The 25619-nt window shown below is 37.7% G+C and overlaps 5 protein-coding genes across 13 annotated transcripts in view; 3 read left to right on the forward strand and 2 right to left on the reverse strand.

The window, feature by feature from the left end:
- Window positions 1-507: 507 nt before the first annotated feature.
- Window positions 508-3019, forward strand: LOC135439889 (beta-catenin-like protein 1). The gene is made up of 4 exons (XM_064698753.1): window positions 508-610; window positions 678-2132; window positions 2537-2732; window positions 2793-3019. The coding sequence occupies exons 1-4, from the start codon at window positions 581-583 to the stop codon at window positions 2876-2878; spliced, it is 1767 nt and encodes a 588-aa protein (XP_064554823.1). The 5' UTR covers window positions 508-580; the 3' UTR covers window positions 2879-3019.
- ScsbetaA (Succinyl-coenzyme A synthetase beta subunit, ADP-forming) lies at window positions 2931-7521 on the reverse strand. Of its 3 annotated transcripts, none has more exons than XM_064698758.1 (9): window positions 7454-7521; window positions 7316-7390; window positions 6719-6822; window positions 6076-6228; window positions 5856-6018; window positions 5523-5790; window positions 4245-4669; window positions 4007-4176; window positions 2931-3287 (listed from the first exon to the last, which is right to left on the reverse strand). In XM_064698758.1, the coding sequence occupies exons 2-9, from the start codon at window positions 7382-7384 to the stop codon at window positions 3218-3220; spliced, it is 1422 nt and encodes a 473-aa protein (XP_064554828.1). In that variant the 5' UTR covers window positions 7385-7390; window positions 7454-7521; the 3' UTR covers window positions 2931-3217. The 3 variants fall into 3 exon arrangements, with proteins under 3 accessions (XP_064554828.1, XP_064554827.1, XP_064554826.1); XM_064698757.1 differs by having other exon boundaries at window positions 7316-7405; window positions 7454-7514; XM_064698756.1 differs by having other exon boundaries at window positions 7316-7459.
- A 5013-nt stretch (window positions 7522-12534) lies between these two features.
- On the forward strand, window positions 12535-16440 carry LOC135439892 (uncharacterized). 2 transcript variants are annotated; one of them, XR_010438209.1, is made up of 5 exons: window positions 12535-12663; window positions 12833-13395; window positions 13454-13748; window positions 13828-14363; window positions 16025-16440. XR_010438209.1 is itself a non-coding variant. In XM_064698759.1 (4 exons), exons 2-4 carry the CDS (start codon window positions 12850-12852, stop codon window positions 14061-14063), a joined length of 1077 nt encoding a protein of 358 aa, XP_064554829.1. In that variant the 5' UTR covers window positions 12535-12663; window positions 12833-12849; the 3' UTR covers window positions 14064-14730. The 2 variants fall into 2 exon arrangements, 1 of the variants encoding a protein (XP_064554829.1); XM_064698759.1 differs by lacking the exon at window positions 16025-16440 and having other exon boundaries at window positions 13828-14730.
- Window positions 14675-19627, reverse strand: osk (oskar). Its single transcript, XM_064698754.1, has 5 exons — window positions 19027-19627; window positions 17651-18029; window positions 16514-16827; window positions 16074-16455; window positions 14675-15653 (listed from the first exon to the last, which is right to left on the reverse strand). The coding sequence occupies exons 1-5, from the start codon at window positions 19598-19600 to the stop codon at window positions 15548-15550; spliced, it is 1755 nt and encodes a 584-aa protein (XP_064554824.1). The 5' UTR covers window positions 19601-19627; the 3' UTR covers window positions 14675-15547.
- Window positions 19628-24215: 4588 nt separating this feature from the next.
- Window positions 24216-25619, forward strand: part of pyd (polychaetoid) — a 117512-nt gene continuing 116108 nt past the window's right edge. For 2 of the 6 annotated variants that reach the window (XM_064698619.1, XM_064698620.1), the window contains exon 1: window positions 24225-25120. In XM_064698619.1, coding sequence (XP_064554689.1) covers window positions 24511-25120 — 610 coding nt within the window. In that variant the 5' untranslated portion in view covers window positions 24225-24510. Of the gene's footprint in view, window positions 25121-25619 lie in introns of all 6 variants that reach the window. The other 4 variants (XM_064698622.1, XM_064698614.1, XM_064698613.1 and 1 more) reach the window with 4 other exon arrangements.

Genomic DNA, 25619 nt, shown 5'->3' on the forward strand with positions numbered 1-25619 from the left:
ATATGTGGATGACTTAAATTATGATTATGATTCGATTAATTATTATAATTATAATTATGATTACGGTAAGCCATAACACGACAGCGCCACACAAATTTTTCTTTTCTTGTTCCTGAACTGATGCAATCAACTCATCCTCTGGATGACTCGTTATGCCGCAAAAAATAAAAAAAAATTAAGTGAAATTTCGGTAGTATTGATCAAAGGCATTTGGATTTGCTTACTTTGACGAGCCTTTTATTTACTTTAAAAGTTGCGTAGTACATCAGCATCAATAATTTTAAAGTCGATTCCAAGACGCAGTTTAAAAAAAAACATCGATTTATACAGGTTTACAGGTTAACAATAATTCTTCTGAATTCCAATTAAAGCTAGTTTAACCAAATGTTGTTTGGACATGGGTATGTTTTTTTGTGCGTTATAAAACGCGCGGGTATCGCTGCTTATTAGCTTGTGATACTATCGATAGACAGCCAACGATAGTTGTGATATTAACGAAATATTTTTGGTATCGATACTACATAGTATCGATGTCAATTGTACAACTGGCGTTGATGTTTATTGAATTTGCTGGTTGAATATGGATATTGGCGAACTGTTGGCATTTAAAGCAAGTATGTACAATGCAGGGATGCGCAGCCAATTAACAAGTCTATTATGCATGTATATAACAACAGCCCGAGCAGACACCAAAGAGACCACATGAAGACGACGATGATTTCGCGCTGCCAGAGCCGGCGACTAGCGATATTGGAAAACGGGGCGGCGGCGGCGGCGATGAAAAGGCTAAGCGAATGCGTCGCATTGCGGAGGCTAAGGAAACAGCCAATTACAAGAAGCCTCATGACGGCACATCTGGATCAGGATCAGCCGCGAGCAGCTCATTTGAATTTGATCCAGAGTTAACAGAGGAGGAACGTCTCAATATACTGAAATATGTGGAGAGCGAAGAGGCCGAGGGCGATGCGCTGGACGAGCAAGGCCTTAAGAAGCTAATACTCGTGTTCGAGAAGCGAAACCTGAAGAATCAAGAAATGCGCATAAAATTCTCCGATAATCCGGAAAAATTCATGGACTCGGAACTTGATCTGCACACGGTCATACAGGAGCTGAAAGCAGTGGCTACAGTGCCGGATCTTTATCCGCTGCTCGTCGAGCTGCATGGCCTGCACAGTCTGCTCGAGCTTCTGGCACATCAAAACACAGACATTGCTGTTGCGGTCGTCGATCTGCTACAAGAAGTCACAGATGTAGACATTCTGGGTGAGAGCAGCGAGGGAGCAGAGGCGTTAATCGAGGCTTTGCGTAAGGAGCAAATCTGTGCCTTGTTGGTCCAGAATCTAGACCGCCTTAACGAACAGGTCAAGGAAGAAGCTGATGGCGTGCACAATACGCTCGCTATTGTTGAGAACTTGACCGAAATAGATAGTGAGTTTGTGCGCGAGGCGGCCACACAGGGTCTACTGGCCTGGTTACTTAAGCGGCTCAAGGGCAAATCACCCTTTGACCCAAACAAACTATACTGCAGCGAGATATTGTCTATACTGATACAGACGGAAAACGAGAATCGTCTGCTTCTAGGTACACTGGACGGTGTGGACGTACTACTGCAGCAGCTAGCCGTATACAAGCGTCACGATCCGGCCAGCAACGAGGAGCAGGAGTATATGTCCAATCTGTTCAATTGCATGTGCTCGGCGCTAATGGCACGCGAGAACCGCGATCGATTCCTCAACGGTGAGGGTTTGCAGCTCATGAATCTGATGCTACGCGAAAAGAAAATGTCGCGTAATGGTTCCCTTAAGGTGCTCGATCATGCCATGGCCGGCCAGGATGGACGAGAGAATTGCAACAAGTTTGTTGAGATTCTTGGTCTACGCACCATTTTTCCGTTATTCATGAAAACGCCCAAGCGAAATAAGCAACGTCTTCTCTCCGTAGACGAGCACGAGGAGCATGTGTGCTCAGTGATTGCCTCTATGCTGCGCAACTGCAAGGGCACACAGCGTCAGCGCATGCTGGCCAAATTTACTGAGAACGATCACGAGAAGGTTGATCGCCTGCTGGAGCTACATCTCAAGTATTTGGCTAAGGTGGAGGCCATCGACAGGGAAATCGACCAGCAACCCAAGGTAAGCTCCATAAATTAATTTCGGTCTGAGCCAAATGGAAATTTTTGATATTTCAATCAGGCTGAAGGTCTTTGTCGTTCCGGCTGTACTATCACTGTTAATTTTAGGAATGATCATTATTTAGTAGGAAAAATAATAATAATAATAAGACATCAATGTTTGGAAACAATTTTAAATACAGAGGCAGTTAATGTATATGTTTTCCATCTATATTTCACCCAGAGCATCGATTTTATAAAATCCACCAAGCGCACTCTACATTAATTTCACAAACATCTAAGAATCGGTTTAAAAAAATATTTTGTAGTTTCACCCGTTGCTAATTTTTAAAATATATAATTTTCCAGTAATCATCGATTCTTAAAACGTTACGTAGAAAGAATATTAATAGATTTATTTATTAGGATGCCAGCATTGACGAAGATGAGGAGGCCGAAAACAATTACATAAAGCGTTTAACTGGCGGTCTGTTTACACTACAGCGTATCGACTACATCCTGCTGGAGGTCAGTGCCACCACGGAAACGGTTAAGCAACGCGTGCTGCAAATTCTTAACTTGCGGGGCGCCTCTATGAAGACAATTAGGAGTATAATGCGAGGTAAGCACACCCCGATATTAATACCAAGACAAAGTTAATCTTTTAAACCAATATTTTTAGAATACGCTGGCAATTTGGGGGACGGCGACACCGACTGGCGAGAACAGGAGCAGACGCATATACTTTCTCTGGTAGATCGTTTCTGAACCACTTCTCCCCCTACAATGACCAGCTATTATAAAGAAATAACAACATAAATTCAACGTCCGTTGGCGGTTATCACATTATGGAATTTGCCTATAATATATAGAAAATTTTGATTATATGATAATTTTGAAAAATTGAAACAGAGTTAAATTTTTTAATTTGAATTTTTTGCATGCCCATCCATAGGCAGATTAAGGGTATTCGTCCTTTCTAATACTCATGTTTTAACCATTCTACTTTTGATTTTATTTTATCAGCTTCTCCCTTTGTTGTTTTTCAAATAAACATCTGCCTTTACATCTGCCTTTACATCCGCTTTCGTCTTCAGTTTCTCTATCTTATTTCTTGTTATCCTTGCATTTGTCTTTCTTTTCTTCTTTCTTTTTTTCTTCTTTTTTGCATTTGTCCCTATAGAATTGTATATTAGATGACGAAATTATGATATTAGACTATGATAAAAAGTTCTATGATCATTCGTTTATAATAATTACGTGAAATAAGTGCAACAATTAAGAAAAAATAAATACATTTTGGGTTCGGTTTGTCAACGAATGAACATAACATGGGTTTTTCAAGAACAGAATTTCCAAATAAAGTGCTACGGCTTTGTAAGATTACTGAATTTTAATTTAAAGCAAACTAATTTAAATTGCATAATACACGACATACTACTTTTTAAGCAGTTTGCATTTCAAATAAATTAAATAAGTTTTTTTTTGCAAAAATCACTTTCGACGTTAGGTTTATGTTTCAGCTGTATTCAACTTTCGTGCAAATAACAATATATTTGTTTTTTACGCTTATTATGTTTGACAGGTGCAAAAAACGTTCAGCTCTTAGGATTATTCGAAGTTATTAAATAATATTACGACATGGTTTGTTCAAAATGTCACAACAACGATCGGAGTTTAACCTCAGCTTATGGTTCATCAGATTTTTGCAAAATGATCCAATTATTTTAATTCGATTAATCGAAATCAAATATTTCTAACTACTAAGCAGATGTAGGTAGTTTTATGTAAATTGTATCTAATTTTTTGAGTAAATGTGTTGTTTTGTGTTTATGTTGTCGTTTGTGTTATACGTGGGCTTTATGGTTGACTTAGCCGTTTATTGGGTTGATCTACTTTTGTGCATCGGGGATCTCAAAGTTAACATCCATGTTCATTTCGCGCGCCAACGATACGATTTGCGCCAAATGCACAGCCAAATCGGCAGCCTTGTCCAAATCATCGCGAGCCAAGATCTTCAAGCCCGATGAACGTATCAGTTCGCGAGCCTCCTTCACTTTGGTGCCCTTCAAACGAATTCACAAAGTACATCAGAAAATTGAATGTCCTTTTGGAGCCAAATCGTGACACTTACTTGCAAACGCACGACAATTGGCAAGTTCAGATTCAGATCCTTCGCGGCCGCAATGATACCCTCAGCAATGACATCGCAACGCATAATACCACCGAAAATGTTCACCAACAAACACATGACTTTCTTGTCCGACGTAATAATCTTGAATGCCGCCTTGACAGCTTCTGCTGTGGCTCCACCGCCAACATCAAGGAAATTTGCCGGCTCACCGCCGTACAACTTGATAATATCCATGGTTGCCATGGCCAAGCCAGCACCATTCACCATGCAACCGATGGTACCATCAAGTGCAATATAATTCAAATTGTATTTGGCCGCCTCAACCTCTTTGGGATCCTCCTGGGTCCAGTCGCGCATGCTGAACAACTCCTTCTGACGGAACTCGGCATTGTCATCAAAACGCAATTTAGCATCGAGGGCGAAGACTAAAACGGGCAAAAAAGTTATTTTGATTAATCAATTACTTATGCCGTGATAGTATGAACAACACAATTTGCTTTGATACTTATTAAATATGTTTATGTTATAATATAAATGGTTTGTTTGAATATTGCACGACCAGGATTAAGATCAACCAGAGATTGTATAATTGGTCAGCATAATATAACGTATATATATGGGCAAATATGTATTGTTCTTTTTGAAAAATTATGTGCATTTAAGAAAGTTATAAAATGCAATCGTTCTATTTTGTAATTGTAAAACTTTGTGTATAGCCTAAGTTAGGTTGTCGATGTGTTCGAAAAACTTGGAGGCTCGTTTTTCTTAAAACCCGTTCTACTGGATGGAGATCCATAAATCAGAGGATCCAACTTGACGACTGGACGAATTTGACGATTTAGCTTTAGACAGTTTGGTTAAATTTGTTGAGAAGGGATTTTAAAGAAATCTTCTGTTTCTCTCTTCTGTACATTTGGCATCTATGAATTGTTTCCAATATGAATAAAGAATCGAATTTCCACATTTTTTTTGCGTAAACAATCGATTTGCGGTATGTCTACACGTCTTTGCGTTATTGCCTTTCGTATTATATATCACAATGTTCTTTTCAAAAGTACTCGTGACTTTAGTAAAATAGTGTAGTGTTTTTAAGATTTCAACTAGCAAGCATATATTTAACGTAGTACTTACAGCCTTTATAGACCCACATCATGCAGCATTAGTATGGTAATTGCAATGAAGTAATCGTAGTATGGATGGTAAATAAGTTAGTTTTAAGGAAAGGCGACAGAGGTTAAGCATGAAACATAAGACTCGTTCACGAAAAACTTAACTTACATCCAGTCATAGCATCTTCGGCATAGGGATTAATCTCAACCAAGAGCGCATCCTTCTTCACAAACAGCTTGTACAAGTTAAGAAGCATTTGAATATGTTCATCGGCAGAGCTCCCGCCCAGACCGACCTTTTCAATAATATTGCAGGCCTGCTCCTTGGTGAGACCCTTACCAATGTCGATCGGCTCGTAAATGATGGCATCGGGATTTTCTTTGGCAACTTCTTCGATGTCAACGCCACCCTCTTTGGATGCAATCAGTACAGGGCCCTACAAAATTAGAAAACTTATTAATACATTTATTTACCAAATTATTGACTCGTTTTTGCACTTACGTTGAAGGCGCGCTCCATCATTACAGCAAAATAGAACTCACGGCGGGGAAACTTCCGCTCGGCGACCATTACCTTCTTACAGATGCGACCCGCAGCGCCCGTTTGTTTGGTGACTAGCAGCTGATCGATCATCTTGGAGGCATACTCCTCTGCAGATTCCGGACTGGGTAAGTTACAAAAGTTAGTATGACAAACTATACTGGAGTATAATCATTTTCACCTGAAAACGACGCGAACGCCGCCCTTGAGGCCATTCTTGAATGTACCTTTGCCACGACCACCGGCAAGAACCTGTGCCTTAAGCACCAGATTATCTGTTTTCAGCTTTTGCGCAATGTCATGGGCCTCCTTACCATTCTTGGCAACAGCAAACCTGAAAAAGCAATGAATCATCTTAAATGGGGGAATATTTGGAGCTTGCCCGACTTTTATGGCCAAGTATAAAAAATCCAACATATGGTTGTTGATAATGACATCTACGTCAACAGTTCTAATCAGCGCAATAATTCAAAAACATATTTGTAAAATTGGATGTGTAAATGTGGATTTAATACAAATTTCTGTTACCTCAAGGTTACTCGGACTCCTGCCAGGTTCTTGGCAAAGTTCTATATATTATAATTTTTTTCCTCTGTGTTCTAATACAGTTTAAATTAAATTATAATTATAGTTGAATATTATCAACGACACATCATCTGATGATCTGTCGCTCTATTTATTTGCATTAAAGAAATGCAAATCATAATCTAGTTTGTTTTTTTTATAAATGATTGGAGCCAAAGTCTATGAAGCGGTCGCCGCAACATTTGTTGTACTTTGAACCGAACCATTTCTTTATTTATTATTGTTTTTTGTGCACTTACCGAGGCGTTGGGATGCTACTTTCGTTGAGCAGAGTGTATGAGACATGCTCCTGCACATTAAGGTTTCTTAATTGCTGCAGCCCAATGGGGGTATAACTAAGGATCTGTAAGAGACAATTAACTCTTAAAGTAAGCAGAAAGTCTCGAAAGTCTGATTGAAAAAAACCGGTTAAAGCAATGACGCATTAAATCGGCACGTATTTATGTTTGTAGGTCATATACAAAATCCCGAATTTGCAAAAAAAAAAAGTTTAGAGCGACGTGTCGACGTTAATCAAATCTAATTCGCACAGATTAAATTCTTAATTAGTGGGCTCGGCAACAGTTACCCATTGCCTCCCATTGATAAAAGAGATCAGTGCTGCGGCTATTTCGTGTTCAAGGTCCCAATTTTATCTCACACAGTTAAGCGTTGCGTCACACACACGTATACATTGATCGAAAAGACCGCCAGTCAGGTGGCTTTTCTGTGTTTCGCTCTCCCGCATGAGAGCAGCGTTCACCTTGTCATTTTGTTGTTGGTTCTTGTTGCTTTTTTGCAATTATGTAAATGTACCACGAAAAGGTGTGCATTTGGATACGTAGCACGAGACTCACCTTTGTAACTGTCTTGGGTTTTACTGATTCGATGAGGGTACCGCCTGCACGCGCCAAAAAAGAAGCCATTTTCGACTAAAATGTATAAAACTGACCTAAATTTGTTGGCACTTATTTCGACACAAGTAAGCTACTCACTTCGCTCGCCTTCTAAAATGTATTTAACAAATTTGTTATCGATGTGGTTTTTAGTATTTTTGTATGCGGGCACACTCGTCCAAACACTCGTAAACAGCTGTTTACTCTGTTATGTCGATAGACTGACGGAATCGATATTTAACTGGGTAAAATCGAGACATTTTATTATAAGCAAATGTGATTTAAATTATATAGAATAGTTGACGTACCATTAGTATAATTAATAGTTGAAATTTATTGTGTAGATAATGGGTTTTGGTAATGCTTCGGTGTACCCAACACACATATGGAATGCCCAAATAATTCGGGGATGGTATCTATTCCACGTAGTTTTTTCTCAAGATTCCATTTACGGCGGCGGAACTTGAATTTATAGCGTATTTTATTAAATATAAGCAATTAAAAGTGGCGATAGCGCGGTGGTAGCACGATTGTAAAGTATCGTGCAGCAACGATACTACTTCACGATGAATTTCCGATAATTTTTTAACTATCGTCAGCGCTTTGAGATGAGCGAATAAGAGCTGCTAACTATCGATGATGAATCATTAAAAATATCGAATTTTCGATTTGGCGGAGGCTATTTTGCATTTAAAGTGTATGAAACTAAAATACCAAAAATACTATTGACATTTGCAATATTTTGTTTTCAATAATTAAATATACATTTAATTGTAAATTTAACTTGAATATTTTGTAATTAATGTAAGCTATTAAATGTGGTTATATAATAAATTTAAAAAATAATAATATATATAAAAATTTATTTATTAATTATATTTATGTTTAATATTATTAATAGAATTTTAAGATTAATTTTTAAAATATGTATAAATGACTAGCGTTTACAATTGATCGTTTGAAGTGAACCGGACGACGGTAAGCAACAAAATATCACTCATCCGAAATATCCCAATGCTTAGTCGATTGCAACAGATCAACATATAATTTTTAGTAGGTTTCTGCATCTGCACGTCTAAGTCAACTAGCTTTCGCGTTATTAAGGCTCACATTGCACTCATACGGACGTTCCTTGGTATGTATACTGTGGATAACAATAATAAGTTTGTATTAGAATATATGCGGCTTTTTTAACATGGAGTGAAAAATTCAGTTACCAATAATGTCAAAGAATGATGCAATGAGTCAAAAACGCAAAGTCCTGCTGTCTCTAAACTAAGGGATCATATATTAAAACCAAATTAAAAGATGCATTAATAAAAAGATTTACACCAGTCAACATTATCAAGATATTTATATTTACTAAAATATTTGTTTAAAAATTCAAACAAAAGAATATTATTGATAGATTTTGAAGCAGTTTAAACAACGTAGGCATTAAGGGGCATAATGACCTAAGCTTGAGGCCAATGTGGAATTTCTGTTGCTGGGTCAGACGCAACTGTTAAATTTTACCACAATTATCTCAAACATTATCGCTGTTACACTTTGCGTGTTAACCTGCATGACATCTGCAAAAATTCAAATTGCAATTGAGAAAACTACCTATTTTCGTAGATTAGCTGATTGATACTTACGGGTATCCCAGCGCAGAAGTGCATCATCTGATCGTGGCGGATGCTAACATTTTAACCAAGATTTTTGGCCATATATGTATATTCTCCCTCGTTGGGATTGTTTGGGGATATCCAACAGACACTTTATCTAACTGTTCAAAAAATAATATAAGAAACAAGCTAAATTTGGATTCTTGCAAAATTATAATAATAACTACGTGCGCGTGCCTAAACAATGCGCACGCATATATGTATACGTGCACATATGATCACACTTTACACTGATTATCACACATACAGAGTTTGTACGCATACACTTGTACTTTATTTTGCAAATAAGGTTTGAATGTATGAATACATATAAACGCGCATTTCATCATTTGCAGATGCATGTTCATATTTTTGTTTATTTAAACAAAATCGGATGAAATTGCCTCAATTTGCATGAATTAATTTAACTGATAATCGGAAAAAAAACCAGATGTTACGACTATTTTAATATTATATTTAAATCAATATTTATTTTTTCATAATTTTTCTTTGAAAACTTAAAAAATGTAGTTGAACCATTAAGAACCATGCTTCGTATTTTTTCGTGTTAATACTGAAATTAAACAAAATTTAATTGAGATGCTATGCGAGCTTTCTAGGGAACTAACCGAAATGATGGCCTAATTTTTCTTCTCTGCTATTTGCATTTCACAGAGGTCTTCCAGCTCGTCTTCATACTGTGATAAATGAATTTTAATGATATTAAGAAGAATATTCTTAAAAATAAAATACTTACATCTTCATATGTGCAGTCTAGATCAATGTTTGCTCTGCCACAATGGGGATTGTAGATTCTTGCAATGGCTGTAAAAGCATGGTGGAATCTATCCATGTGGTTTGGATAGTGCGCTTTGAAAACGTAGGTTCCTAAATATCCTGTCAAATGTTTTTTTGAACGCCCATATTTCGGAATTTTATCCTTCATGTCCCTCCATTTTCTTTCAATATTTTGCGTATGCGCTTTTGTAGTTGGGTCAACAAAGTTCATTGAATGATTCACTGTCAGGTGCTCAAAACCTTCATCGCTTAGACAGCGGTATGAAGACCAACAATCCGAAATGATGGTTGTGCCATCCGCGATCTTTTCTTTTATAACGCGAAGCAGCTTGGTTTTGGTGCGGTTTTCGACAGGAACGATGTACAGCCTTTTGGTATCCCTTTCATAAATACCAAATACCCATTGGCCTTGGATAATCCGCCCACAGTTATTTTTTCTTTTTGAAATAAGGCTTTCGTCGATTTCTACGACCTTGCCCTCTCCTCCAAGCTTTTCAAGGCTTAACTCTGCAGCCCAATCCTGAAATACTTCGCGCAAATAATTACGCCAATTGACTATTGTTTCATATGACATTGAGAATTCATTTTTTAAAAATGCAGTTATGGGTTCAACTCCCGTGAGCTCGTAATATACAATAAGGCACACTTTCTAAAAAATTACATTTTTTTGTAATTTTTTTTTTGTTTTTTTCAAAAGTGTGCGTCAACCTGCACCGAAAAAAAAAGTCGCCCTTTAATGTGACACACTTGCAGGGCCTCGCCACACTCAGGACAGTTCTTGGATTTTAAAATAAGTCCGTGGTCTCTCAACCAGGACATTAATTTTTCCTGATCATTTATTATTTCTAAAAATGCATGTGCAGTAATTTTACATTCGTCGCATTTGTCCATTTTTTATTACCAAAATGTATTTTCCAGCTAAGTAGTGACATGCACTCGCGAATAGATTTCGATTAAAGAAACTACAATTGTGCACATGCACACAAGCATACATACGTTTCTAAGAACTCGTAGGAGATACAAAGCACAATCATATTGTGTTAGTGTAAATACTCTAACACATACATAGGTAAGTTAGTCCGTAAGCATGATCACTTCCAATTGGTGTATCCCATGTATGCATACATTCAAACCTTATTTGCAAAATAAAGTACAAGTGTATGCGTACAAACTCTGTATGTGTGATAATCAGTGTAAAGTGTGATCATATGTGCACGTATACATATATGCGTGCGCATTGTTTAGGCACGCGCACGTAGTTATTATTATAATTTTGCAAGAATCCAAATTTAGCTTGTTTCTTAATATTATTTTTTGAACAGTTAGATAAAGTGTCTGTTGGATATCCCCAAACAATCCCAACGAGGGAGAATATACATATATGGCCAAAAATCTTGGTTAAAATGTTAGCATCCGCCACGATCAGATGATGCACTTCTGCGCTGGGATACCCGTAAGTATCAATCAGCTAATCTACGAAAATAGGTAGTTTTCTCAATTGCAATTTGAATTTTTGCAGATGTCATGCAGGTTAACACGCAAAGTGTAACAGCGATAATGTTTGAGATAATTGTGGTAAAATTTAACAGTTGCGTCTGACCCAGCAACAGAAATTCCACATTGGCCTCAAGCTTAGGTCATTATGCCCCTTAATGCCTACGTTGTTTAAACTGCTTCAAAATCTATCAATAATATTCTTTTGTTTGAATTTTTAAACAAATATTTTAGTAAATATAAATATCTTGATAATGTTGACTGGTGTAAATCTTTTTATTAATGCATCTTTTAATTTGGTTTTAATATATGATCCCTTAGTTTAGAGACAGCAGGACTTTGCGTTTTTGACTCATTTGCATCATTCTTTGACATTATTGGTAACTGAATTTTTCACTCCATGTTAAAAAAGCCGCATATATTCTAATACAAACTTATTATTGTTATCCACAGTATACATACCAAGGAACGTCCGTATGAGTGCAATGTGAGCCTTAATAACGCGAAAGCTAGTTGACTTAGACGTGCAGATGCAGAAACCTACTAAAAATTATATGTTGATCTGTTGCAATCGACTAAGCATTGGGATATTTCGGATGAGTGATATTTTGTTGCTTACCGTCGTCCGGTTCACTTCAAACGATCAATTGTAAACGCTAGTCATTTATACATATTTTAAAAATTAATCTTAAAATTCTATTAATAATATTAAACATAAATATAATTAATAAATAAATTTTTATATATATTATTATTTTTTAAATTTATTATATAACCACATTTAATAGCTTACATTAATTACAAAATATTCAAGTTAAATTTACAATTAAATGTATATTTAATTATTGAAAACAAAATATTGCAAATGTCAATAGTATTTTTGGTATTTTAGTTTCATACACTTTTAAATGCAAAATAGCCTCCGCCAAATCGAAAATTCGATATTTTTAATGATTCATCATCGATAGTTAGCAGCTCTTATTCGCTCATCTCAAAGCGCTGACGATAGTTAAAAAATTATCGGAAATTCATCGTGAAGTAGTATCGTTGCTGCACGATACTTTACAATCGTGCTACCACCGCGCTATCGCCACTTTTAATTGCTTATATTTAATAAAATACGCTATAAATTCAAGTTCCGCCGCCGTAAATGGAATCTTGAGAAAAAACTACGTGGAATAGATACCATCCCCGAATTATTTGGGCATTCCATATGTGTGTTGGGTACACCGAAGCATTACCTTCGATATTTATAATTATGAAATCGGTAACTGTCTTGATGCGGACGCGCGCAGTTATAGGTATAAATATAATCGCTGATGATCGCTTTAAGCAATTGTGATTTTAAATAACCGATTAACGACGAGAGAGGTAAAAAAACAGATACTGATGTCAAGTGTTTACTCTATGCTTTCTGAGAATGACCAATAACGGAATCAGAATAGCCACTACTAAGTGAAATAGCACCCTCGACTCATTTAGGCGATTTAGGCAAAGAAATAATTTTATTATTAATATATTTTTTATTCCTTAAATATAGTTTAAGTGCGCATAAAAATGGCTTATCAAAATGTTCAATGGCGCCAGGCGACTTACTACCCACTATATGCAATGCCATTACAAAATAATTCCTCTCGCAATCCAACTATGGGCTGGTGTACATATGGCAGCCAAAGTGTGCAGTATACCCAAAGTGTACAAACAACGAATTTAAACTTAGCTGCCCAGATCAGTGGCTTAGAATGCCAACTGATATCGGAGCTGGATGCAAGAGGCAAGCGAGAAATCCAGCTGAAAACTGTATTGCAGAGGGAGGCGGATTTACTTGAAGAAAACAAAAAGCTGCTTACGGAAAAGACCAGACTGACGAATTCGCTAAAAGCTGTCAAAGATGAGCTGGAGAATTTCAAATCACAACTGAAGCGGGAGTCGAATGCTAAATCGCAACAAGCAATCCAGCTGAAAATAGTTATACAGAATGAGGAGCATTTGATTAGTGCTAACCAAAAGCTGATAGCCGCAAATGCTTTGTTGACGAATTCGCTGAATGCTATCAAAGACGACATAGCAGATGTTGTTAATGCCAAACTGAAATTATCAAAGGTAATGTATGGATAACCCTTGCCTCAGCTTGATAATTCACTCGTCTCCACCCTTTTAGCTAGAAGACAAACTTGCCAAGCTCAAGTGTGAGCTGGACCACCGCAACGCACACGTGAATGCGCTGACTGCGGTCAACGAAATGCTTTTGAATGGCAACGAGAAGCGGGACGAGACCATTGCAAAATACAAGCGAAAATTGCAGAAATACACGAATTTCAACTCATCATCTGACTGTGAATCGCTGCTAGAAAACAGTTCACTTGTACATGTCAGATGCAACACTCCAAGCCCAAGACGCATTGGCTGTAAGGCATTGCATGCGCTCAGTTCTCTTGGAGCTGAGAACAGCATAGGTACGCAATGTACTTAAATTGACTGAAATTAAATTGCCTGAATATATATATTTTATATATATATATATTTTTTTTTAAGGGCCCTGGTTATGTTTGCCCTGCGGCAACAGTACATCCCCCATTAAGTTTTCATCGTATGCCGAGCTTCGTCGACATTTATCTGAGGTGCACAAGGAGCTCATTGATCCGGCTCTGTGTGAGCTATGTGGTTGGCGTTCTGGCAGCGATCGGGAGCTTCATTTTCATATGTTTAAAAAACATCAAATAGAATCGCTGTTTTACACATTTTCCAGGTCGGCAATCTTGGACAAGTGACAACAGGAATAATTTTTTAAAAATACTTAAATTTTATTCAGTTTAAATTGATAGCCTTAGGCTCAAAAAGTTTTTTCTTAGCAGTTTTTTTTATAAATTTTTTGTAAATGGAAGTAGGCGGCAAATATTTGATTTCTACTTTTGTTTTTTAATATTTTGAAAGTATGCCGGCACCAGAAGCAATTTCCTTAAGTGAAACACAATGCAAAAACGGGTTAACATAAAATAATTCGTTTGTTTAAAAAAAAAATTCAAAATGGGGAAAGAATCTACATCTGTAACAGCCATTGTTATTTAGAAGTAAGGTTGATACTTAACTGTACGTATTTATAAAAAAGTTTGTGCTTCCTTTATTATATAAAGAAAATACCACAGAACATAGAACAAAAATAATGAAATGTTTAAAAAGTTTCTTTTGCCTTCAGGCTTTTTTAAAAGTACCTCATATACGATTAATTGTAATTTGTAATCTGATCACTCAACATTACTAACAAATACTTTACTTTGTTTTTAATTTTTGTTTTCGTATATTTTTATATATTTTTTTTTTGGATTTTACATAGCTTGTTATGGTTGGACATACAAAAAAAAAAAGTTACATCATCACATACATTTAACATACATACAAGAAAATAAATAAGTTTATAATTATAATAGTGACGAATTTGTGTATATATCTTTGTACAAAGGCAACTATTTGGGTTCTCATTCTAGCAACGTACACTGTAAGAAAACACGCCGCCTTAGCGCGCACAGTTATGGGCGTGCTAAATATACAGTGTACAAATTTAAATAAACTTTTATGACAAAAACACGAAAATAAGGCAATTGTTTCACTTAAAATTGACGTAAACACAATTATTAAATCAACCGCGGTATTGATTTTGTGCAAGCCAGGCTATAAGTGAAGCAAATGCATTTTCATGACACCAACCTGGCGCATGACTCAGATGTATATATATCTGATGCACAGAGAAAATCAGTTCTTATACATGAGCATGAGCAAAGCTGGCATAAGGAACAGAGAGTTGGGACACAATCTATAACAATTTCCATTGAGCTCTGTGCGTGCAACACTTGGAAAAATGCTAGGAAAAAATATTTAAGAAAAATAAAAAAAAAAATGAATTAAGTTACATTTCGAATTTTGGCCAATGATTTTGGGATAGCAGCAAAAACAATTAATCAAAATTCGAGATATAACAAAATGTACTTTACAATAGAAAGCGATAGATAGAGTAGGGGAATCACAAAGAACACATAGAACATACAAACATGTAACATATTTATCACATAGAATTACAGACTAAAGACTAACACAGAACGAAACGCACATAAAACACATTAAAAATTAACATTCCAAATTCAATTTTTGGCTTAAAAACAAAAATTAGAGCAAACAGCGTGCCGTCAATTTTGAATTAATTGTAAAACGTGTGCCTGGTGCCAGACCGGCACCACTCCTCCTCCAGTCCAGCTCAGCTCTAATAATACTCCAAGTTTTCTTCAATCATGTGCAGCACACGCTGCCGTCCGATTTTGTTCCAGAATACATACGGCTCAGATGAGCCCGTCACACTACGTGGCCCGCTAGAAAATTTATATAGAAATTTATAAATTTTTGCTATATAGTTTTTGATCAAAGCTGCAAACCTGAACCTTAACCGGTTGCTGAACCTTAACCTGTTGCTTTCAGAACCCTATTAGAACTATTATTTATATTATTAAATGGTTCGGTACAAAATAAAAGCTATTGAGAGAGACTCAAGCTTGAGTCCTATCCATAGCATTTATCTAATAATGTTTATTTTCGAAGAAAATAGAATTGTTGCAACAAGCAACAGGTTCGAGTCTTGGTTCATAGATGCGAAAAACAGGATTACGAACCGAACCATGGGGAAGGTTTGGTTCGGTTCGGCTCCGAGCTGAGCGACTAAAAATGTTATTTTCTTGATTTGCAGCCCTGATATATACTTAGTATACCATATACCGATATAACTAGCAACCTACTTCTGGAAGCAATCGAATCGTACGATGCCATTCTCATTGATCAGACATGAGTGTATATCAATCACTTTGAGATGTCGCCCCTCGCTGCGTATAAACTTGTTGAATCGGGACACCTTGTCGCATGTCTGCTTGTCGTGGCGACAGTTGGCCAGCGGTGCCAAAGTGGTCAGCACTGGCACAAATCTACGGCTGTGCATCTCCTTCACCAGCAGACGGAAATCGTGCTCGATCTGCACCAACGACCTGCCGCGCATTATGTCCTCGGAGCCGATGTTAACAATAATTTGTGTCATCTCGGGCAGCTCCACTAGGCGCAACCGCTGCCGTGCAGCATTTATGGTTTGTCCAGAGATGCACAGACCAGACTGCAGCACCTTTTCGACTGTAGAGGAGAGAGCAGCATGAGCAGAAATCAATTCCATGCCATGTCTTGTACTTACACTTCTTAAAGCGGCATTTCAGCTCCATGCGCGCCAAATACAAGAAGAAGTCATCGCCCAGCAGTGGAAAATCCAATAGATATGCATCATAGTCCGAGTTGATGGTGAACATGGAGTCATGTTGCGTTGATGGACACGACAACGTTGTTGGCGTGGGCGTATATTCATGACGCCGCTTGTGTGCATATTCCTCCAGGTGTTTGGATGGATGATACTCTGCCGGCAGTGCTGCCTGTAACTGGGCAGGATTCGAAGCGATGGAGTAGATGTTGTTCTTGGGAGCATTGAGCTGTGGGAGCTGATACTGATTGTTGCTGCAAATGAAATATACAAAAATTGTTTGATTAATTCAATATCCTTTAGAATAACTCCAACTAGCCCATACAAACTTATAAATATATTAAATTAATATTATTGTTAATTAATTCAAAGAAAATGATATTTGAATATCAATTAAATCGTATTTCTGTACGTCTCCTGTCAGCAAAAGTTGTCCTGCATAAACGCAGAATAATAAAAGGTGGCAACGCCACTGTTTTATCCGCTTTGCAACTATTTACGAGGTACAGTGTTCTCCTATATTTGGACAATTTTTTATAGAAAATCGATAGTATATTTGGACTAGGTAAATGGTAAAAAATTGTTGGTGTTGCCATATATGTTATTTGTGCCAAGTAAATATTTACAAGGCAGATGAGTTGCCTGCTAAGTTTAGAATAGAATGCCGACAAAATATTCAAAATATTTTAAATAAAAACAACAAAATTAAATTAATAAAAAAATTAAAGAACAATTGTATTCAATCTTACTTTTACATTATAAATTACGTAACTCTCTTGACAACTGTTTAGCCTTACTGATAGGACTGATGAAATTGTAATCAAAGCAAACACAAAGTGTACGGAAAATGGGCGGAAAACTGTTGATTGCTAATTCATGATTTTCATCTGACGCCTTCAAAGCTTAGATTTAAATTTCCATGAAAAATATTATTTGAGATGTGTTTCACCGGAGGAGTTCAAGTTAGTACGGGTAAGTTTTGACGGTAAATGGGTGAATAAACTTGATGGCAAGGACGAGTGATATCTGCTAGTATATCCTATATTTTAGACCCAACTGCCTCGTTTTACTACTTACAGATGTTTCCAGTTGTCCTGATACACATCGTTGGGCACTAATGCAGCCGTGGCCAGGGGCTGCAGTTTGGCCATCTTGACGGCTGGAGGTTTCTCACTCGTATTTAGATTAAAGTTGAAATTTTGTGGAATTCGCCGCTTGTATTGGGCGCGCCACAAACGCGGTGGCTCCTGTGTTTGCATTGGGTTGCTCGCACTGTCGCGCTGTCGCTGCTGCAGTACCATCTCGTGCAGATGGCGGGTATGCTCAGTGGGCTTGATGTTAAAGATGCGCTTCCCAGACTCACAGCACTCTGCCGTGACATGCGGTATGGTAAGCAGAAAGTCCGTTATATTGTCGTGCAGCGGAAATGCAGTGCCCGTCAATTGTCGATATTCCTCTAGAAACATGAATTAATTTATCATTTAGAAGAGTATGTGCCAAGCCGAAGGAAATTGTTTAATTTTTGAATTAAACAAAATACAAATAGAGATTGCCATTCCCGGTAGATGTCTTATCTAGGTGTCAGTCTGCGAGTTTCCCAGCTCGAATTCTATTCGAGTCTATGGATGGGAAGTATTTAGATTTCTGATAATACTGGTGATGACAAAGCATTTAAACTCTGTTGCAACTGTCCAGCTCGAAGGACAACCTCCAAGAGCGGTGGATATCGAAAAGAGTATCAAATAAATTCTCACAAGGATCTTTGAGAATTAGTTCCAAACCGATCCGATGACAAACGAAAAAGTTCCACATTTTCCGCAAAATTTCCTAAGTTCCGGGTGGAATTTCCAAGATCGGTGAACAGGTATACATTTAACTTTTATGTTGGGCTTTAAATAATAAACAAAAAACTTCCATACGATGGTTTTCCGCCATTATACCACTGTTGCGGGTGGAATTTCCAAAGGGATTTGAAAATAAGTTTGAAGCAAATCGGACAAAACTTAAGACATCGTCTAAAAAATCTTTGAATGTCATTTCCACCGATAATGCTTGAATTTTACAATAAGTGTGAAACACGTCTAAAATGTTTTTTCGTAGATCCTTGGAAATGAATTTGTACGCAAAACGAAACCCAACAAATTATCGATCCCCATTTTTCCTGAGGAGGACCTTTGGGCTGTGCGTTGATCACCAATCAATCAGTCAGTCAGTCAGTCAGGACAAACTGTTTTATATAAAGAGATTTCTTGAATTTCTTTTTCTTAGCACGCTAAGTTAAAAATTCCAATAAAAATGTAAAATATCATATGAAAATTCTCAAAAAGGCAATAAAAAACGGATAAAAAAGGTACAAAATAAAAAACCACATGTTAAAATGTATAATTTCGATTAATTTAAAAGCAGTTATCGCTACCAGGTGGGCCAGGCTTTTCCCTTAGATTCAGACTTACTCTTGATGCTTGATATCGTGATACCATTCTGGGCATTAGCCAGCAGTATGGAGCGTATTTCAGTATCAATATCGGGGTACTCGTCGCGCACCCCAATATAGGTGTTGTCCATGATGGTCATGCTGGAGCTGGTAATACTTGTACTGGAGCTGTATTTCGATATCAATGTTGATGAGAAGAGTCTTGCCACAATTTGCAGCTGCTGCTCCTCCTGGCTAATGCACCTGCCAAGCACTGGCTGTTTTGCTGATGCCGCTGTTGCTGCTGTCCGAGCACTCGCCAAATTCTGGCGTGCTGTGAAAATCCTCTTGAACTTGCGCAAATAGGTAACTTTTTCGCTCAAAATAGAGCAGTCCGCGCGCACAAAAATGTTGTAGAGCTGTCCACTGCCACGTTGTTTCTGCTGTTGGTGTTGGTGTTGGTGTTGGTGTTGCTTAGGCTGCTGGTGTTGGTGAAGTTTAAGCAGCTGCTGGCGCCACTGCTGAAAACACGTGGTCAGCTTTTTCTTCAATGCCGTCAGGCGCTGGTTGTAAGTGTTCGGCACGCTGTTGAATTCACTTCTGAATGTCGCCATCGCTGTGACGAAAATGAGTTCGCCATTCGCTCTGCCATGTGCATTATCATTATTGCGCCCTCTCCATTCATCTTTCGGTGTGTGCGCGCTTTTGGAGACTTTTGCGCGCTGCAATAACTGCACTTTATCAGCCTGTGTGCTTTAACTCTTTGTGGCTATTGCATGCATTAGGGTAGCTCACTATTTGAAATTGAATCTAGGTTCGTAACATAAATAAATAAGCCAATACAGGAAAAAGCGAGAAAAGGAGTGAGTAGAAGGGGATCGTGTGAGGCGAGAGCATGTGAAAATTATTAAAAACTTAATGTACACAAAAATAATAATATATTTATTTTATTTATTTACACTTTTGATTTTAATAAAATAAACTCAGAACCTCGTGCCAGCAAACTAAATATTTTAAAATGTAAAGGTCGCCAAAATGAGCATTAAATATTATAGTTATTTATTTCTTTTTCATTTTTTTTTTCTTTAGATATCAAACATTTTAATATATTTCTTTGAGATTGAGAATCCTTGCTTGCTTAGATACATTTTGAAATTAATATTCCATTCACAATATAATTTTTTATTTACAATACAAAATCTATTAGTTTTTATTGATAGTAATTAATTTTTAAATATTTTCTTCTGTCAATTTTTTTTTAACTAACGATGAGTTCTTAATTAATCTGATTTTAATTTTAATTTAATATTTTCATAGAATATTTTCTGGAGAAAAAAACAATAAATAACTAGACGAATAAGTAACAAAAAGGCAGTAAGACAAAATACAAAGCGTAGGCCCAACACGATTTTTTTTTCTTTTATTGCTCGGAAGATAAGAGAATTATTGACATTAAAAATATATTTCATTTGTTTTTAAGCATTTTGTGCGCTATAATTAAAAACAAGTGCAACCTTTAAGCCTATAATGTAAAGGAATGAATCAGCTGCGTGTTGAATTTTACGAGTTTTCTTCACACCAAGATATGCGTTTGGCAGCTGGTTTTTCGTTTTCCCGACAGATAAGCAATGCACGCGTATTAAGTAATTACGGAATAATAAATAAGAGAAAAATAACCACGTGCTGCGGCAATTTTGAAATTGACTACCGGATAATAAGATGCCTCACAACTCCCCAGATGATTATCGAACAACATTTCACCTGGTGGAAGTGGGCTGCAGACACGAGACGACTCGCTTGAGGGTAAGCCGACAGCATTGATGGATGAGCAGGACACCCCCTACCCCCCCGCCCCTCCCCTCCCCTCCGCTCGTTCACGAATCAAGAAAAAGAAAGGAAACGCAGCAGACACAGCAGGCGGACGGGGCGTGTGTGGCAGCGCTTTAAGCCCCTGGACCAAATCTCCTAATTGCTGAGGAAGCTGCAGAGACGTGACGAGGAATACCATAACGGGCGCCGGCCAAGTGGCATGTGGCCCATTTGATAACACTTGCCTCATGTTTGCTCTTTGAGTTTTACCAGCAAATAAAACCGATTTGTATTTGCAAACATAATCCCACTGAGCCCACATGGAATGAGGGGATGTCTGACGATGTCGGAGGTTCGACAGTTGGATTGGATTCTGTTTGTCATGTTCGACACTTTTACTTCAATTACTGATTGCATTACATAACAAAAATCTTGTTTTCTGGAATCATTTGTATGCCTTCCTTCCTTGTCTACCAAAATACTTATCTAAAGCATATATCAAGCTTAAGACCAGTTGTTAACAATTTCTGTGAGCGCTAAGAAAAGTTCCTCCAGCTGGGATGGAAACTTAGGCGGTTATGAAATACATTCATCAATTCATCATACATCAATTTTTTATTGAAAAATCTCTGTTTAAGTCATTGTTTTAAAGTTAATTTATAGTTCTAATTTTACATTATAAATTAGGAGTAGGTATCTTAAACATACGAGCACAATTACATCAATCATTGATCTGATTTTTAAATACAGCAATGTTTTAATTACATAACTAAGATTTTGACACATTTAAGCCAACTTATAGTGTTGCATGACTTTCGAGCTTAAAAGAAGCTACTGTAAGCATAAAAGTTTCTTAATCAATCAATCAATCAACCATTTGAAAAAGTGCCTAGACAAGAAGATTTTTTTAAAATAGTTTTGAATATAAAAAAAAAACAACGAAACCTGTAGCTTAAACGAAAAATACTCTTTTAAAGATTGCACTCAATATAATATAATATTTACAGGCGTTCTATCATGTGATTGTCACGTTCGAATCTATTGAGCAAACCATATATTCGAATTTTGGCACGTTCTCAGCGTATCGAATAGGCGTATTATCTAATTTCAAGCAAAAAGATATAGAAAACATAGGAAAACAGTGTTTTGGCATATTTAAATAGAAACTAGTTCGCAAAGAGGCCGATTTAATACAGCATTTCCCGAATATTTTGAATATTTTCCTAAACATCTAGCGACAACCGGCAAACTAGCAGGTGGCGGCCACCCACAATACGGCCAACAAATTTGAATTCAATTGCATAAATTCCATAAGGAATTTGCACTTGCCACAAGCAATGCGATCAACTTGATGTTGCAATTGAAAATATTTGTACATTTATGTGGTTGTAACTTGCCGCCCTCTCCGAACTGGTCTGCTTCATAATTTATGCGAAAATGCGGCCTCGTGCAAAGTGTCGCCCATAAGTCGAGGCGGTTAATTTTCTGAGTCTCCACGCACTCCCGCAAATCTGTCAGTCGAGCCCAACGCAGACAATGTGCAAAACATTTTCCACGAGTCTTCAATCAGACCTAAAGCAGATGCCGGATTAAAGAGTGAGTGATTGACAGGCTGCCGGATTGATGGACAGGCTGACATATTGGTTGACTGATTGATTGACTCATTGACTAAGTGACTGACTGAATTTGTGATTGTCTGACTTACTGAAGGACTGACTGATTGACTAACTAACTGGTTGATTGACAGATTGACCGTCAGTGACTAGTGACTTAGTGATTGACTGGTTGAACTAACTGAGTGATTAAAAGTTGACTGACTGACTGAGTGATTGACTGATTAATTGATTGATTCAGTGACTAGCTGGTTGACTGACTAATTGAATGACTAACTAGTTGGCTGTCTAATTGACCTACTGATTGACAGACTAACTGATTGATTGACTGTATTGACGATTTCCTGATTTGCTAATTGACTGACTGACTGATTGAATTACTGGTTGACTGAGTGACCAATTTGTTAAATGGCTGATTGATTGACTAACTGGCTGATTGACTGATTCAATAACTAACTGATGGACTGACTGACTGAATAGCTCACTGATCGACTGAGTGGTTGACTGATTAACTGAGTGACTTGCTGGTTGACTGACTGAGTGAATGGCTAACTGGTTGACTGACTGAGTGACTAACTGACTGGTTGGCTGACTGATTGATAATTAATTGACTGACTGTAGCTATATTATTTTATTTTATTTTTACCTACAAGTCACTAAAAAATATCGGAAAGTTGCATTTCTTTACGACGACTAACCTTGACTTAACAATTTCAGAAAGTTTCCGTCTTTCAAATTTTGCCAATCACTCGTTTCCTTTAATCATAATAAGGATAATTATCCTCATCCGTTTACTTGTCTGATTAGGCTGAGCCAACATCTGTTACAATTCTCTGTTAAGGAGACCGGTAATGGACCTAATCAGGCCAAAAGTGAACATAAATACGTGTAATTAGAGTCCTTTGTGTTCTTAGGCTCCGTTTAAAAAATTATGCTTGCGTATATTTTTGTGTGCGTGTGTGAGTATTTCAGCTGGAAACGGCAAAGGACTTGCGATAAATCCTTAAGCATGTTTAATGTGTATGTTTTGCAATTGACACGGTTCTTCCTTACTCTGCCTGGGAAGATATTGCTGTTAGTTATTTTTATTATTGTATTTAAATATTATTAAACAACAATACGGGAATTTTTAATTTTACCACTATTGTAAAATGTCCATTCTAAACATTTTACATTGTAGTTATACAATTTCCCTATGCTATGCCCGTTTTCAGTTTACATTTTGATTACGATATACGAAAGACATGCAGTTTAACAGCGCAAAGGCAAATTCTTTGTTTTTTCCCAAAGACAGAGAGTGAGAGAAGCAAAACAAATGTAATTATGTTTTGTTTGACTTTGTTATTTCACACTCGCGCGCACATGGACACGCACACACACATGGCTAACACATACAACAAAAATATTACACTGTTATCGCTTGCAATTGCAGCTGCAAGGCAATGCAAGAGAAACCAACCACATTTACAAGCAGCGAACAGTGGTTCGGCATGCCGGAAAGCAAGACAAAATCAAATGAATATTTCTCATTACATACATAAGTTTCCGCATTCCGAATATTTTTGAATTTTTACCATACTTAACAAATTTAATTACTTATTTCTATGACTAGTCTAAATCGAAAAAAAAGTTAGAAGAATTTATTAAAGGTTTGAATTTGTCAACAGTACACACATAATGTGCCACTGTTCGTTGCGCTCTCTGTATTGTGCGGGGGTTTTACTCTCTCTCTTCTCTCTCTCTCTCAGGTTAGGACTGTGTGAGACACTTCGTCGCTGTTTCAAGCCAGGCCGGTTTTTCAGTTACTTTCTGACTTTGTTGAACGAACGTTGTGCGAGCGGAGCAACGAATTAAACGGCGTAAGCGCCAGGAAATGGCGCGCGTTTGTGTTTTTTGCGTTTCGAACAACAACAATCAATATATGTACATAGAAATATATAAATTTTAATAATAATAATACGAATATGCATGTTATTTAACAACAACAACAACAATAGTGAGAGTGTGTGTATGTGTGTAAAAGTGTTAAAGTGCAATACAGAAAAGTGCATTGTAAACAAAAGCAACAGAAGATAAAGAAGCAAATCAAATAAAACGTCAAAATGACGCGCGAAGAAGAGGAAGAAGTGCGCTTGTTGCTGTCGCGTCACCAGGAACGCATTATGCTAGATCTGGGCAGCACAGATCTGCTGGCGGTGCTCGTCAAGAACTCGGTGCTCAGCCAGTCCGAGGAGGATCTGCTGCTCAAGCCGTATGCGGCAGCAGCTGCCACCACAGTAGCAGCGGCCGCTACAGAGCCGGGCAGCGCACCCTCCAGCGTAGGTGCACTGACAAAGCGCAAACTGAGCGCTGTCGCCAGCAGCAGCAGCGGCAGCGGTAGCGGCGGCAGCGCCAGCGTCAGCGGCGTGGGCGGCGATTATAGTTCCAGCTTAGCCGGCTCCTCGCGGAGTGCAAGTGTCAACGGTGATCACGCTCAGAGCGACAATCGCTCACTAACGCCCTCTGTCGGTGGCGGCGTCGGCGGCGTCGGCGGCAATGGCGGCGCAGCTACGGAAGCTCTCAACGACGCCGAAATTCTGCGGCTGCAGTGCGCCAACCTCATAGAGATCATCGCCAAAAGCGGATTCGATAAGTTCAAGCAGTTCTGTTACGCGATCGAGTGCGAGTGCCCGCAGCTGATTGAGGATTTAATTAACGATCGTCTCAAGAGCGGTAAGTGACTAAATTTCTAATAAATTGCAGACCCCACTCCACAGCCCCCACCGTCCACTTGGCCCAAACATAGAACCTGTTCGTTCGGCAATCGCGTTGGCAGCTTCGGCATCGCGATATCGCCTCTAAATTATGCGCGTAATTGTGCTCGATCGGTTCTTAACTTTTTCCCGTCTTGGCTAATTGGTTATTTTTTTTTAAATTATTTTTTATGCGCACACGGAATGCTGAATTGTAGGCGTGGGCGTGCCCGTTAACGGAGGCGTATTAATTGATATTATCTAAGATTATAAGACTTATAATTTTTGCTCTATGCTAATTTTGTTTATGAAGTGGGACAGGTGACATTTGACAACATTCTGTAGAGATCGTAGACTACCTGAGATTTTATGGCATTTGAAGCGACAGATAATAAATATGGAGATTAAACATTAGGTAACAGAAGTCAAGTATGGTTGGCTTTTAAAGATAATAAACTTTAGAGGAAGTAGAAGAAGAA

This window comes from Drosophila montana, unplaced genomic scaffold (genome assembly GCF_035044405.1).
Source record: "Drosophila montana isolate Dmon_TW-CO22-7 unplaced genomic scaffold, ASM3504440v1 contig_779_1, whole genome shotgun sequence".
NCBI lineage: Eukaryota > Metazoa > Arthropoda > Insecta > Diptera > Drosophilidae > Drosophila > Drosophila montana.

What these genes read in the sequence shown, in the direction of transcription:
- LOC135439889 (XM_064698753.1), top strand. Translation starts at nt 581, where the DNA reads ATGGATATTGGCGAACTGTTGGCATTTAAA. An exon ending in GCGAACTGTTGGCATTTAAA is followed by an intron (nt 611 to 677) that starts GCAAGTATGTAC and finishes ATATAACAACAG; the next exon opens with CCCGAGCAGACACCAAAGAG. An exon ending in AAATCGACCAGCAACCCAAG is followed by an intron (nt 2,133 to 2,536) that starts GTAAGCTCCATA and finishes TTTATTTATTAG; the next exon opens with GATGCCAGCATTGACGAAGA.
- ScsbetaA (XM_064698758.1), bottom strand. Translation starts at nt 7,384, where the DNA reads ATGGCTTCTTTTTTGGCGCGTGCAGGCGGTACCCTCATCGAATCAGTA. An exon ending in TGATGGAGCGCGCCTTCAAC is followed by an intron (nt 5,791 to 5,855) that starts GTAAGTGCAAAA and finishes CTAATTTTGTAG; the next exon opens with GGCCCTGTACTGATTGCATC. An exon ending in CGAAGATGCTATGACTGGAT is followed by an intron (nt 4,670 to 5,522) that starts GTAAGTTAAGTT and finishes TGCCCGTTTTAG; the next exon opens with TCTTCGCCCTCGATGCTAAA.
- LOC135439892 (XM_064698759.1), top strand. Translation starts at nt 12,850, where the DNA reads ATGGCTTATCAAAATGTTCAATGGCGCCAGGCGACTTACTACCCACTA. An exon ending in CCAAACTGAAATTATCAAAG is followed by an intron (nt 13,396 to 13,453) that starts GTAATGTATGGA and finishes CCACCCTTTTAG; the next exon opens with CTAGAAGACAAACTTGCCAA. An exon ending in TGGAGCTGAGAACAGCATAG is followed by an intron (nt 13,749 to 13,827) that starts GTACGCAATGTA and finishes TTTTTTTTTAAG; the next exon opens with GGCCCTGGTTATGTTTGCCC.
- osk (XM_064698754.1), bottom strand. Translation starts at nt 19,600, where the DNA reads ATGGCGACATTCAGAAGTGAATTCAACAGCGTGCCGAACACTTACAAC. An exon ending in CAGGACAACTGGAAACATCT is followed by an intron (nt 16,828 to 17,650) that starts GTAAGTAGTAAA and finishes TTTCATTTGCAG; the next exon opens with CAACAATCAGTATCAGCTCC. An exon ending in CGATTCGATTGCTTCCAGAA is followed by an intron (nt 15,654 to 16,073) that starts GTAGGTTGCTAG and finishes TAAATTTTCTAG; the next exon opens with CGGGCCACGTAGTGTGACGG.